The sequence below is a fragment of the Natator depressus genome, chromosome 2 (assembly GCF_965152275.1).
Source record: "Natator depressus isolate rNatDep1 chromosome 2, rNatDep2.hap1, whole genome shotgun sequence".
Classification (NCBI taxonomy): domain Eukaryota; kingdom Metazoa; phylum Chordata; order Testudines; family Cheloniidae; genus Natator; species Natator depressus.
Window position 1 is genome coordinate 184,072,368 of NC_134235.1, and position 15,229 is coordinate 184,087,596.

Consider the following 15,229-nt stretch of genomic DNA (forward strand, 5'->3'; position numbering starts at 1 on the left):
TCACACCAAATGGGAGCTGCCCAGGTAGGCACTCCACACCCAAATCTCCTGCCCCAACCCTGAGCCCCCTCCCTCATTCTAGCTCCTGGCCAGACCCTACACCCCAACCCCCAGCCTACTCTTTCACCCCCAGCCCTGTGCTCAGTGCACTCCCACCCTCAGCTCAGCGCAGAGAGAGGAAGAGAATGGCTAGAACCAGGGAGAAGGTAGGTACACACTCTAGGTGGGCAAGGCCGGGATCCCAGACTGGCAGTGGGCTGAGCGGGGCTGGCAGCCGGGACCCTGGCTGGTAGGAGCCAGCGGACGGAACCCCAGACCGGCAGTGGGCTGAGCTGCGGTGGGCTGAGCTGTTCAGCCCACTGCCAGTCTGGGGTCCCGGCTGTTGGCCCCACTCAGCCCGCTGCTGGTCTGGGGTTCTGGCTGCCAGCCCCTTGCCAGCCAGGGTCCCGGCTGCCGGCCCCGCTCAGCCTGCTGCCGGTCTGGGGTTCTGGCTGCCAGCCACATGCCAGCCAGGGTCCCGGCCGCAAGTCCCGCTCAGCCTGCTGCTGGCCTCGGTGAACGGAACCCCAGGTTGGCAGCGGGCTGGCGGCGTAAGATCAGCATTTTAATTTAATTTTAAATGAAGCTTCTTAAACATTTTGAAAACTTTGTTTACTTTTCATACGACAATAATTTAGTTATATAATATATAGACTTATAGAGAGAGACCTTCTAAAAAACGTTAAAATGTATTACTGGCATGCGAACCTTAAATTAAAGTGAATAAATGAAGACTCGGCACACCACTTCTGAAAGGTTGCCGACCCCCGCTGTAGATATTCTAAACAAGGTTTTTCATGATATTACATTTTCCAAAAAACTGGACTCAAATGAGTTTTTAGTGCACATAATTAACTAGTTGCAACACATAACTTACCAACTATTTGCAGTGATTTTCTTTCATATATGTTCTAAATATGGGCAGAAAACATTTAGAAAAATTCAAACCAAATCCATAAATGCACTAGTGACATTTCCATTTAAATTACACATAGAAAATATTGTTTTGAGACGTCATTGGTCCTGGGATCACTGCACGTGTATGGCAACATAAAATTTCATTATGGGCATATTCACTGAGTGTATATGTATTTAGAGTGAAAATGGCTTCAAATCAGATGGATTAGATAACAGTGTCACCTACTGAAATAATATAAATATATTCTGACCACTTATAAAACATGCACAAAAGATAAAATTCTTTATCACACACTTAATGTTTTAATACCAATATTAACAGAGTTAAACTAAAAATAGCTGTCTCACACAGCAACTTTAGATCAGCTCCTTAATGAAGCTTTGCATTCCCATTCATTTCACATGTTCTGTCACATAAGCAAGGAAATGGGTTCCTGATCTCTTTTCCTATAATTTTGCAGCAGTCTATTATCAGCTCCTGGTTACATATAATTACAGAACATACAATATGTCCAAACAGTTTCAAAGGACATAGTATTTTCAGTCAGATTGTTGTTGTTGTTGGAAACCACATCAGCTCTCAATGTTATCTTGAATCTCTTTTTGTGTACACCATTTAAGAATGGTCACTTTCATCTGCTATGTGTGACAGTAGAAGAGTTGACAAATTAGATATTGTCCCAGCTACACAACTTCATGACTTATTTTATCTCATACTATAAAACCTGCAGCTTTCCCCAACAGTTCCTGCTTACGTTTCTACTCTAAACAAACAGTTTTCTATAGCTTAAAGGTGAAATGAAATATTTTACAAGCTGTCAGATCCCAAATAATCACGAATACATAGACATAATTACAAATGAAAAGACTTTCTATCCAGTTTTTTAATACATAGCCCATCACCATGGTATCCAAAATGGACTAAATGGCTTTCCCTACATAATCTCCAAATTCCCAGTTCAGAGATTTCTTTCCTGTGCAAGATCTGATGCAAATCACTAAGCATCCAATCCTGTAACCCTTAATCACAGAGCAGTTCAACTGAAGTCAGTGCTTACAGGCTTCATCTGCATCCACAGACGGCAGCAATCAAAATTCCCATGGCTTTACTAGGTGCTGAGTCATACACATAAGGACTACAAGACACAGACCCAATCATTCAGCCCATACATATAGGGGAAAAAATGTCAAGTTGTACCTGAGTAAAGGTCAAAGATTTTAGCCCCCAAGTCTTTAAACTGTTTTGACTGTTAGGGAGGTCAACTTCAACAGGACAAAAATATACAACTATTAACTCAGGTCTTTGGCCACTCAGTAAACAGAAAAAAAAATTTACATGGGGGAAAATGATTTTAAAATATTTTGTTTGCAAATGTATTCATAAGTTTTACATGTACACAAGTATTTTGCTAATATATGGGATCTTAAACAGCCATTTGTATGGATTTTATTTTGCACACACATTTAAGTTCTCTTTTAAAAATACAGTCCAAAATACTGTGCATGCAGTACCATCTGAACTGAAAAATTAGGGCTTGACTCTCACGTCACACCAGTTTTATACGATCTTCCTCTGACATCAGTGGATTTATCCCAGAGCAAAAGGAGAAGCAGGCCCTAAGTCTCCACCTAAAAGAGGCCCCTCATTTTTGCTCTAATGATTGTAAGGGAAAGTATGCAAAACATAAAACCATGCACAACTCCTAATCATCATCATCTTCTTCATCATCAAATGAGAGAAGGCTGCTATTTTTAATTTGTTTAGCTGCATTCTGAGGGGGTGTTGAGTCCCTCTTAGTTTTCTTTGATTCTTTTTTCTTCTTACTTGAACTTGCAGTCAGGCCCGAAAATTTCTCTTCTGATGAACGCTTACTTGGCTTCTTGAACACAATTTTTCCCTCATCAGGGTCTGGTTCTTCATCTATAACAAAAGACAGCAAAATCAAGATTTCCTTTTATATGATCAGACATACAGAACTTCACTCTTCCTCAGCTAAAATCAGCATGAGAAGACCTCTGAAATAAAAAAAATTCACCAAAATAAAAGGTGTCCCATTTCCTGTTTACTCTAAAGTCATCATGGAGTAATTTCCTTGATGCACACACATGGTTGCTCTGTGGAGTGCATCCATGTATATGGTTTGACCCATTTCTTCTCCATGGTAGCATGGCTTCTGTGGATGTTGTCAGAGTTCTTAGGAGAAGAGGGACATGCTGCAGAGCTAGAAACAAATCTCTTACAAACAACCTATATGTAGCTCCATCCACGTGCAGAAGTAGAGAGCAACTGTGCCTTTAACTTCTCGGCCTTCATTTCACCCTTTGATGATGATAATACATCCTCAGAAATGTCTCACCAATCTCTCTGAAGGGCTGCATATGTTAAAATTATCTTAGTGGCAAAGGGTAGATGTTGTGCATATACTTCCATAAACTATTAAAACCCCCAAACCTTGACATTACTTCTTTTGTTGTTTTGCAAACAACTTCATAAGGTCTCTTTACTTTATGCATCTACATAAAGTGTATCTGCATGGTCACCACACTGGATCCTGAAAATGTGTGAGGATTAATGAATTCTGCTCATCTACCTGTGCTAAGGAAGATAAGAATTTGAAATTAAAGACATTCTGGGATTACCAAGGTGGGGGGGAGAACAACTGCTGCATGAATGTCCATCTCATTTTGGTAAATGTAAAACCATTGTTATGAATTAGAAGCAAAGCCTCATGCTGCAGTGGCTTACAACTGAAACAATTTACAGACAAAAGGACATTCATGAATCAGAGATTCTGCTGTGCACATTTTTCTTAAGTACAATAATTTGTTTTAAAATCAATTGTGCAATAGAAAGTTCCTGATGACATAACAGCAGTATTTGACAAGTTTGTGGTTTACTGATCCCCATTTAATAACGTACTCTGTGTCCTTTTACCACCATTATCATGGGGTTTATAATAGAGAGAAGGGGCATTGTAACTTTTCCGTGTTACAGGAAGTCCTGTGAAATCTTATTTGAAATTGACCAAGACTGTTTAAAGTGCATGTTCAGACTGTAAAAACTGTTACATTTTTTATATTATATTAATAGTTTTAGGGTCCAAAGAACTCATATGCATCCACAGAGCAGGTCAGACAACACCGCTGTTTTAGTAATTTATAAGTAAGAGAGGAAACATCACCTAAAAAACCCCCCAAGCTCTCTCACCTTAACAAATCTTCTCCAGGAGCAAACATAACCTTTAAAAGGACTAGGAGTTCCAATCCTGCCAATGACTTATACTGGAGCAGGTACTACAGGCATAATACTGTTCACAAAATGAATCAACTCAGCAGCTTCTTGATTTTGGAAGAAGAGTAAACTTGTGCACTGTAAAATGTAATGGTGGTTCCCATTAATAAAAATTATGGCTAAAGAAAAGCCCTCCAGTAACCTAATATATCTTATTCACATTAATTTTTATAGTAATATAAACATGTTTATTAGCAGGTGTATTGTGAATTATATATAAGATGAGTTTGTTGTTCATGCATCCTATTGTTTATTAATTTGTCTTGTATTTAATACACAAAAATAAACTTAAGAAGCGTTCACTCCTTGGCTCTGGGATGGATGGTAAAGATTTGTTATATTTTTGGTGAAAACCTATCCTATCCTTGACTACCAAAATATCACCACATTCAAATCTTGATATAAGGTACTTGAAAACATTTCCCATGCCCCATCTCTCTATTGTTTAGATTTTGCTCTCAGAGGTTTAATAATTAAATAATTCCCTTTATTGAGTGTTCTTTTGTATTTGACAAACACTGAGCTTTAGTCTATTTGGAAACACGGCTTTGGTTTAACAAGATCTATTTCTGTGGCACGTGACGTGACAAACCAAACCAAACCAAACCACACTTACACACCTGATTAACTTTATACATGTGAGTACACCTAATTACCAAGAATATAAGTTTTTTGTAGGATCAAGGTCTCTATGCATACCAGCATCAGTATATGTCAATACAGCTTTGGGAATAGGATTCACTAGTAAATTGCTGCTGCAAAAAGCAAAGGAGCAGCACAAAATCTGCTTTGCTCAGTTCTACAAACACAGTGATTACAGCATTTCTGTGGAGTGACAGCTTTTTTTTTTTTTTTTTTTTTTTAAACAAGACAACCAATAATTTGTCCATCATAATATAAACAACAGTTTAATCAAATCAAGTCTGGGACTAAAAAGCCTTGAGAGTTTTTCTGGTCACTACACTTCTTCACTGTATTCTGTGTGCATAAGTTGGCAGAATCAGTTTTAGCACATAGCCTACCCAGAGACTGAACACCAAGGAATGGACTGAATGTACATGATATGGACAGGGTTGTGGAGGGACAACTACATTAGCATTTATTTTTTTTCAGTGGCTCAATAGTATCTCACTCAAAACCTTGCATCTCTCACCAACAAAAGATATTACCTCACCCACCTTGTCTGACTACTTAACATCATTCAAGGAGTCAGCATAAATCACATATGACAGTTTCAGTCTGTCTAGTTCCCAGTGGGGAAATTCTAGAATAATAAATATAGCAAAGGAATGTAGTCTAGTACAGAAAAATGGGAAGTCAGAAGTTTCAAGTTCTATTACTAGCTCTTCTTTCTGCTGACCTAGTATGTGACCTGGGACAAGCCAATTCATTTCTCTGCTTGTTTCCACATGTATAAAGTGGAGAAATTGGTGAAAGGTCTTTGTAACCTGGTTTGAGATCTTTATAAGGAAGGGTATACTAGAGAAAGGGCAAAGGATCAGGGCTACAGCAACATTGTAATTTCCTTAGGGTTTCAAGGACTGAACACTATAGAGTATTCAGAAGTAGCTGGATAGATTTTAGATTTCTTCCTGGAACGACATTATCAAGTTTTTATTAGATGTTCAAGGACACTCCTTCCAGCAGGAAAAAAAGAAAAAAAAAAACAGACCAATTTCAGGCAGCCCTATATTCTCACTTAAAATATGTCAGTAATGTTAGACAGAGAGAATGAATCAGGTGAGGAAATATGGCAAATATGGTCTTACCTAAGCAATCTGTGGAAAGAACGAGAACAGGAAAATGAGACCCTAAATCAAATTTATCTAAAATGTTTAAGGAAAGCAGTGTTGATTTGTTAATGCCTGCCAAGAGTGCCTTCTTTCAGCTAGTGATAAACTTCATCTCATCCTTTCTCAGATTACATTGGACTGATTAATCTTTCTTGCCTTTTATATTTGTGTTGATAACCTCTAGAAATTGATAAAAATGTGTCCTGCAAAGGATCAGTGAAAAACTTAAAGAATCAACTTCAGCGTTTGAAGTTCTTAAACCAAAACCCAATAAAAGCCAACACCAGGACTACAAATCAGGAAAAGTGGGATTTCTGACAATGTACTGAAAGAGTTGAAGACAGCAGAAAAGTGAACAGACAAGCAAATGTAGGAGTGCAAAATATAACGTAAAGCATTATTGCTGAAAACAAGGACTAAAGTGCATTAACGGACTCTTTTTAAAGCACTGTATGACCTTAGCCATAGTTTCTTTTGCCTGAATCCCAAATCCATATTTTGAAAGATTAAGAGGGCTGCATTCAAAAACTGAGCTAAAATTCTAACTTAAAAAAAAAAAGTCATCTTCTAAAAAAAATGTGGATTACCTTTTTGTTATAAGTCACACCTTACAAGATAACTATAACCGAAAGACTGGGGCCAGGGTGGAAAGCAGCATTTTTCTCTAGTTTACTTACTTTGTTTGACAGCAACTTGTGTAGTCAATCAATTTCTATTTACATGGGTCAGTCACACAGCAACAGAAGACACAAGCGCCATAAAAAACTCACAGGGGCTCAAGGTCACATGTAATGCACAAAATGCTTATAAATGTGACTGGACTTCAAGTTGTAAGTGTCCCTTTAATGACAATGACTAAAGAGGTTTTGTAGCAGCCTGACGAATTTCTCAATGGCTCATGACTCTGGAGGTTTGGATACAATTGTTTTATAACAGATTAATATACTCTTATCATGGAGCTTTCTCACTTAGAGGGAGAAAGCTGAAGACTAGTTCTGGGCTATCTCCGTACCTGCCTCACTAACCAATTATTACAGGAATTCTCCAAACCACTGTTTTTAACTACATGATACTTGATGTTCCTCATTCATTTAAGGAGGCAATCTAAATGAAGTGAAATGTTACTGTAAACTTTTGATAGCCAAAATTGATGTTTAATACAAGGTTTTAGAAACAGCTAAAATCGAGGCCACTTATTAAGGCTACAGACCAGCTAAACAGCAGCTTGAACTCTAAAAGTGCTAAAACGCTCCTTCAGACAAGAAGGGAGCTCTCTCTGATGCACACACAAGAGATCAGGCAGAATTTCCCCCCAGCAAATTGAACAAGCCTGGAATAATATTAAGAGATTTCAATGAGTAAGGACACTTGCTTCTAAGTTTTGGTCATCTGCATATATAAGAATGTCCCAGAGACCAGATGACCTAGAAAAAGCACCAGAAAAATAAATTCTAGCAATTATAATGAATGCAGGGACAAGGTATCTTTTACCAATTACCATTTTTACTTTTCTGCAATTTTATTTATTTTTATTACCATTGGCCCTACAATAATTCTTTTCAGAATGCTGCATGAAAGAAAATTTAAGCAAAAAGATTGTTGGTAAATAAATAGCAATTTTTTAAAAACCTTTAGCAAGTCCTCCACGGATAAAATGATTTCAGTAGGGAAGATTACATATAAAGGTTAATCATAGCTAAAGTGCTCACCATGACTGTATTTCCAAAAAGCCAATGTAAGAGCATTACTAAATTTTGCTCTGCCTCAGAAGGAGGCTAAGTGAAGCTGGAACATTAAATCAGCTATTTTTCCCCCCAGATTAATGCAAGAGTATAGTTCATCAGTTTCAGAAAAAGCAAGTCACAGGGAGGACTGTGGCTTGAAATAAAAGGTACAGTCGTGTCAAACTGGTTAGTGAACAAAGCTGTATAGGGAGGAATGTAAATGAGGTTTAGAAAATCCCAGAATAATATCCCAATCTGATGTTTGATGGCAGGGACCTTTGGAATGAAGAATCACTGTGACCATATTAAATGAGAAGGCAGAATGTCAAAACTGGATAGTTTAGGTACTTTTGAATACTCTGAATAGCAATACCCTTAGTGTAAATCAGCCTCCATCCACATCTGGTTCTTGGGCACAGGTTGCTTGGAACCTGTTCACCTTTGTTCTGATCCTGATATGGTAAAATGGAATGTTAATTCTGGCATTTTTCTTCCTCTGTCTCCATTCAGTCTTCACATGAATACAAGTTAATGAACTGTCTGTGTGATATATTATAGACTATTATCCATTACATTCATTCCACTGTCAACTTAGAGGTTGACAACTTCAAAAATAAAATGTAAGAAATAAATTACTCTACAACAATCTTTTCATGATCCTTTGCTATTTTTAAACATGGAAAATACCTGGTAAAAAACACAAACACAATATTCAAAACCTCTCATAAAGAGTGGAGCTAGCCAGCTGTACCTATCAGTGGTTAACAGAGACCTGAGTTTGACTCCTTATAACTGGAAATTAGGTTGGCAGGGTAAAGATGGTACTGCAGCTCTCTTTGATCATCACACCACAGCCATCTACATGGCAGTAGAAACTTTCACACGTGGCCCTTTCACAGCAGAAATCTCCCAGCACAGAAGCAACGCATGCTAGCATTTATGTTGTTTGTGCCCACTGTTAACACAAGTCAACAGGACAAAGGCAGGAGATGAACCCATTGATATTAACTGTATTGGCAATCAAGCAAAGTGTCAGCAGCCTAAGGTAATAGGATGTCTAGGCAAGAGAACAGCAGTCATCACAGTGAAGTATCTCAGAGCCCCTGATTGTAACTAGTACATGGCCCCTTGCAACAGTGGTTCTAAAGCCTAAGTTGCAACTGACTATTGGCCATATCACAAAAAACTACACAATTTGCCACAACTGCTAGTCATTACTCAAAAGTCTGAGGACTGAAGATAAATGAAGAGGTGCTAAAGCTCAGGACTAAGCTACAGTGGTAAAACTGTACAGGTGCGTTTGCATACCATCTCACTGACCCTATTTATGAAAGACAATACTTTTATTCCACACAGATTATTATTCCAGCCATTAGAATAGATCAGTTCAGATTTTTTTCAGAGTGTGGACCACCTCCCTTTCCATATATGATTATGCAGACCATTTCCCCTCTTCAGTGATTAATTGAGGTTCCTGTGGCTGCTATATCAATTGTTTACATGGAAAAGTAAAACTTGGAAAAGCATTTAATGTATTTTTCAGAGTGGTTGAGGTTTTTGACATGCTGGGAAAAAAAAAAAAGTCCACTTTTCTGAAGAACCCCTGAAACCTTTACAAAATGAAGCACAAAGCACCTTATACTTGAGTAATAAATATCTTTATGAATAAGCATAAACCTGTTCACACAGTCTCAGAAATGAAGAGTTTGCAATTCTGTAAATAGAGTCCTCCCCCACCCCCAGTCTACTAACTGATAAGGCCCATCACTTTTTTATATTTTCTTTTTATAGAGATAAAAAGCAAATAATTTTTTCCCAAGTTAGAACTTAGCCTGTTATGAAGATCAGGCCAACCCAGTCCTGAAGTACTACTAATAAAAAAGTTTAATTGCTTTACTGGCTGGATAGGAATGAAAAATCTTTTAAAAACTGGCAGAATTCTGGATTCAATTGTCTTCTCTTCTGTAATTTTACTTCTATAATTTCCCACAATTTTGCTGCAATGAACTATGACACAACCTCCTTCACAAGCACAGTTTTTGTAGTCAAAATTTGTATCTTCTATTTTAAATGGTAGAAAAGAAAAGGAACTCAAGATTTCATTCCAGCAGCCACATTTCAGCTTTTCTGTTTTGGGCTCAATGTTTAGCCTTTGTATTAGATGGGAGGGAGGAAGGAAATCACACTGGATAAACAGGCAAAAATTCCTAGCTTCTCTTAATCATTTTTTTCCCCGCTTGTGCAGTTCTAGTTCTTGGTTGTTAATGGATTTCTACTCAGACAGCAATGTCATCATCTGGTAAACCGTCAAAGCCTCCAAAACCTCCTTCAATTCCTTTGATAAGTTTAGTACTTCTCAAAATAGTCCCTTGTTGGGTAAATGCATGCTATGTGTGACAAAGTCCTTTTCATGCTCTCTTCTAACTGCAACTTACTTAGTAGAGCCACAACCTCTGAGAGTTCCATCATCATCTGTGATGCTGGGGCATTGCTTTTTTAAAAAAACACCATGAAGCAGCTATCACTGTGAAGGAATTTCGGAACTTCCACAGTGTGTTTTAGAAATGTGTTCAGGGTTGACAACATTGGAATATTATTCTGAACACCCATAAATTAACCTTCTAAGATAACTGCACCCATTAAATTCCTTCATTTCATATTACTTACATTGTCCAATAAATTAGAGAGACCTCCCCCTTGTCATTTTCAACAACTTGGATACAATTTTCTATAGTTGTCTTTACAGACAGAGTCAAAAGCAGCATTAAGAAAGAACATGTTTTCCTGTACTTGTTTGTTGCCATTACTGAATCATTTCTCATGTTCAACCAACAAGCTTCCATTTGAGTCCTTTAGTTCCTCTTCTAATTTTCCACTATTTCATCACTTGAAGCACCTTGTAGTGTACATGAGTTAAGATCTGTCTGGAGGAGTATATTTAGGGTGAAATTAATTTCTTTTAAATTGCTCATTTGAGCTACATTCAAAATAATGTTTGGGTCAAAGATTATAATTTTCTTATTAAATTCAAATCTGCCTTTTGGTTTATTCTAAAAACGGAACATCCGATCGTAAGCAGTCCAAAGAAAATGATTTTCTGTACTTTGAGAGGAAAACAAATCTTTTCTATCTTGATAGCTAACTCTTGTCAAGGTTTACATTTTACTAAAGAAGAAGAATTTTATTTTATTTACTTCAATCTATTCAATTGCTTGTTTGCTACCTGTTCTTTCAATTTTAAGCCTGTTGAATGGATAATTCATTCAGATACTTGTTAGTCACTATGCATTAATTACCAATATGTAGTACTGACCAGCTTTCACATTTCCTGTTTGAATGAGAAACTACCACCAGGTGAATTCAACATTGTGGAGACTGAAAGATGATGAACTAGCCAATTCTATAGAGAGCCACATAAACAGATGTCCTGTCTACCTCCAGAAGCCTCCAGATTCTAACAACCCAAATCCCACTAGCAGTTCAAATCTGCACCAATGACAGTTGATTCCACACACTAGCTATATCCTTCTTTTCTATCACCAATAACTCTACTCAGACCTCTTCCCTTCTAGAGAGTTCTGTAACTTTCTTATTGTTTCTAGTAAGTTTAACAGGCATAACAAATGATATGCTCATCACTTCTTTTTTAGCATTGTTGATAGTTAAGTTTTCACTCATTCACAGGTTTAAATTAGACCCTAATGTTCTGAGGAGCATATCTTTTAAAGTTTCTTCTATGTTCATTTAAATGTCAGAATGTTAAAAAAAAAAAAAAAAAAAAAAAAAAAAGTTAAACCAAACACCACTGAGCTGGTTATTCATTAAGGGAAGGGGAGAGGGAACCAAAAATGACTTTCACAAAACCATGGTATTTTTAGCTTATTGCCATTTCACAGCTGGAACCACAGAGCCAGCATTATGTAACTAGTCGGGGTCTCTGAAGATCATAGGTAAGTGCTATGTGAACTACAGAGCTCAGCTTGGGAACCACTGGGGCAAATTATTTTAAATGAGGAATTCTGAATTGTGAATCAGAGGTAATAGGAAAACTGTACAAAATTAATCTTACATCTTCAAGGCTGTTCCTTTATTTGCTTACTGTGTCTTTGTTTTGGGCTATATAAAACAAAAGATTAATATTCTAAAATTCATTCTGCCTTAGTACTTACCTGATTTTGAAGCATCTTTGATCTCCTGTTTAATTTTCATCACTTCTTCTGGGGTCAGGTCCCCTTTTTTCAGTACTACCACTTGTGGTTGTTCATCTTCTTTGTCACTGCCACTCTCACCATCTTCCTCAGGAGCCAGGAGCTGCTCTCTCTAGATGAAAGACAGAAATAAAAGCAACTCTGATCAACATATCAAATAAACTCTTATGATAAGGTCAGTTAGGAGAGAGATTTGGCCATCAGTGTCAACCTCTCTCAATAAGCTCTGCCCAAATAGCCCAAAGTTATAGTCAAATCATTCAAGAGAACAGCAGACACACTAATCAGCATGACATCAAGCTCAGAACAACATTACTTGCCTTTCAATCATGTAGCGCATCATCACAGAACTATTTATGTTAAAGTCTGATTTAAAAAAACAAAAAACATTATTGTAACATTTTCCCCTTTTCCATTATTTTTAATACCCTCTTAAGACCTAAAGAGATTCCTTTCTGTAGCAATGCTCTCCATTTTCTATTGGGCAAATATTAACATTTTCAGTTAGCCATGTTGATCAGAGTTTATCTCCCCCCTTTGGTTGCTTGCTTGTTTAGAATAATCAGTAATGTCCATTAAAACCAGAAAGCTCCAGAAACAGCTCTTTTTGGTTAACATGCTCCCTCTGCTGGCAAATTCTGCAAAAGCAGACTACAAAGCAGGTAGTGTAGTAGCTTTTTTATATATATATAAACAAACAAAAATAACAATACCGAATTTTAAAATATTGTTTAGAAGCTGGAGGAGAAAACTATCCACTTTTTTATATAAAATTATTTTTCTTGCTGTTAAAAGTAACACCTTAGATTACTATTTTTCTCTAATCATTCAGTAATAAGATATTTCTTCATAATTTGTTTACTTTAGGTCTTATTCTGTGCTACTGAAGTAAACTGGAGTTTTTTTTCCCCATTAACTTTAATGTGAGCAGGATCAGGCTCTTTACGCATTTGACAGCACTTTAGGCATACACAGTATCACGGTGTGTGTTTTAAGAACATCAGCAGGGATTTCAGGTCAGGTATAGTACCTGAAATAACTTTATAACTGGGCAGTCAAGTACTTTGGGAGGCTGACTCAGTTTGGCCGGGTTACTTCCTTTCTTCCTTCCCTCAAGGTTCATTTGGGCCCAAATACATGCACCTAGTAGTAGCACTTGGCTCCTAAAGGCCATTAGCAATCAGAAGCTGGGAGAGTCTGAGCTGCAATCTGTTAGCCCACTAAGGTAACAGGAAATTGTATATACTAGATAAAGAGGCAAACAGAAGTGAGAGTGCAAGTACTGCCTAGGTGTTAGTGATGACAACCTTGCTATAAGTGTTGTTTCTTTATTACTGTTCTGGTCTTTTCCCAAAAATCTGGAGTAGAGTAGAATATATGAGATGCTCTATAGACAGTCATTTTATTCTGTGTTTGTACAGTGGCCTAGAACAATAGGTCCATGACTAAGATTTCTAGGTACTATGATAAGACAAATGATAAATAATATTTACTCAGCTAACTAAAGCTCTGGTGTGATACTTACAAGCTAGTGCCTGATCAGCCCTTAGATGTAATTAACTCAGTTTTTCACTTGTCTACCTTTAAAGATGACAGTACCACTATAAGTACAAATTACTCAAGTCCTTATTATAAACAGCACAGTTTCTGGACAACACAGTAAGGGGAAAGAGAGAGAAGCAGCTCATGTGGGGCTAGATTATTTTCTCCTTGAACAGGATAGTAAAATAGGGGGAGAGGGCGATTTTTGTTTTAAGAAGCAAAGAGAGTTTGTGTTACAAGCTTCAAGGCAGTTTGGAAGGCTGCTTTAAATTATGCACACACTTTTAAAAACAACAGTATTAACTGACAGCATTTACTTGAAACAAAGTGAGTAAAAAGTAATTTCAGATACTACATCTGCCTGTGTCCCTCATGCCCACTTGTGATTTTCTAGGCAGTTTCCCATTTTAAAAAGCATTTACCCTTCTCTGCTCCTGTGGGAACCCACACAAATAAATGGGAGTAACCCACTGTGAAACTGACTATACACACAGTGTTAACGTACAATGTAAACAAATGAAAAAAAGGGAAAATGATTAAGAAAAATGGACAGGAAATTCCTAAGATCAACAGAAGTGTTAACTGTTTTAAGTTGAGTGTCCCTTAAAAAAACTCCCCTATTACACCTGAGGGCTTGAAGGTTACCAATGTCTGTTGATTTTTTTTTTTTAAAGAACTTTATTCACTTGCTCAGTGCAGCCGGCTGTTGATGCAAGAGGGGAAAAGGAGAGCCCTGATAACAGCCCTTGGCTCTGAAATAAGCCTTGACCTCGGTTGTTTTCCCTGGGCCTCCTAGTCTGAGGGGAGAGAGCTCCCTTCGATTTAATGTTATTGGATCTTGCCCTACAGCCGCGCTGGGCAGGCAGCAGACCATGGGTCAGGCCCGTCGGGACAAGTGTCAACGAGGGCTGGGGAGACACTTCTCCCTGCTGGGTGGGGAGCCCTGCGCGGCTGCTCCAGCCACCTCTGCCCAGGGCAGGAGCGGGGGCGCTATGGTCACGCACGGGGCAGCAGGACTCGGCCCATGCGAACGCCAGGCTCGGGGCTGGGGCGGGGCCACGCTCAGGCTCCGCCACAGGCCGGGGAGGGCGGGTGCGACGTTAGGGCAGCTCCTAGCGGACCGGGGCAGACGGCCGTGCTCGCCCGGGCCTCCAGGGAGCCCATCCCCGGGTCTGGGCAGCGGGGCGGGCTGTGACCGGGCTCCCCGAGGGGCAGGGGCGGCTTATTACCTTGGTCTCCACTGTGGGCCCCTCCCGATACCCGACCTCCCTCTTGAGGCGGCTCAGGAAGGCGGGCTCGGCCGGCGGCACGTACGAGACTTGCGTCTTTTTGCTCATGGCTGCTAGAAGAACAGGCGGCGGCAGCGAGACCAACGACGCAGTTCCGCGCGGGCCAGGAACGGATGGTGACAGCTGCCCCACTTTCCCGGAGGCAGACCCCGCACTGTCCCCGGTCACCTGACAGGGGCTGGGTGTACATCCATATACACACACACACACACCCCCTCCCCAATGGCCGCCCCCGTGATGACTTCACAGCGGGAGACGCGCCTCCCCCCCCCTCGCCGGGCAGTTAGCGCCAAATTCAAACAGGCCGCCATTTTGAGCTGCCGAGCGTTCCCAGTGCGGGGGGAGGGCGCCACGGGGTTTGGAGGCGAGGAAGGGCGCCCGGGGGGGGGGGCTGCGCGGACAATGGCTCCTGGGACCAAAGGTG

General features: G+C 39.4%; 1 protein-coding gene across 1 annotated transcript; it reads right to left on the reverse strand.

Annotated features, from left to right (window-relative positions):
* Positions 1 to 780: 780 nt before the first annotated feature.
* Positions 781 to 15,016, reverse strand: KIAA1143 (KIAA1143 ortholog). The gene is made up of 3 exons (XM_074943266.1): positions 14,746 to 15,016; positions 11,936 to 12,086; positions 781 to 2,878 (listed from the first exon to the last, which is right to left on the reverse strand). Exons 1-3 carry the CDS (start codon positions 14,851 to 14,853, stop codon positions 2,661 to 2,663), a joined length of 477 nt encoding a protein of 158 aa, XP_074799367.1. The 5' UTR covers positions 14,854 to 15,016; the 3' UTR covers positions 781 to 2,660.
* Between the last annotated feature and the right edge of the window lie 213 nt (positions 15,017 to 15,229).

What these genes read in the sequence shown, in the direction of transcription:
- KIAA1143 (XM_074943266.1), bottom strand. Translation starts at nt 14,853, where the DNA reads ATGAGCAAAAAGACGCAAGTCTCGTACGTGCCGCCGGCCGAGCCCGCC. An exon ending in GGCCCACAGTGGAGACCAAG is followed by an intron (nt 12,087 to 14,745) that starts GTAATAAGCCGC and finishes TCTTTCATCTAG; the next exon opens with AGAGAGCAGCTCCTGGCTCC. An exon ending in CAAAGATGCTTCAAAATCAG is followed by an intron (nt 2,879 to 11,935) that starts GTAAGTACTAAG and finishes CTTTTGTTATAG; the next exon opens with ATGAAGAACCAGACCCTGAT.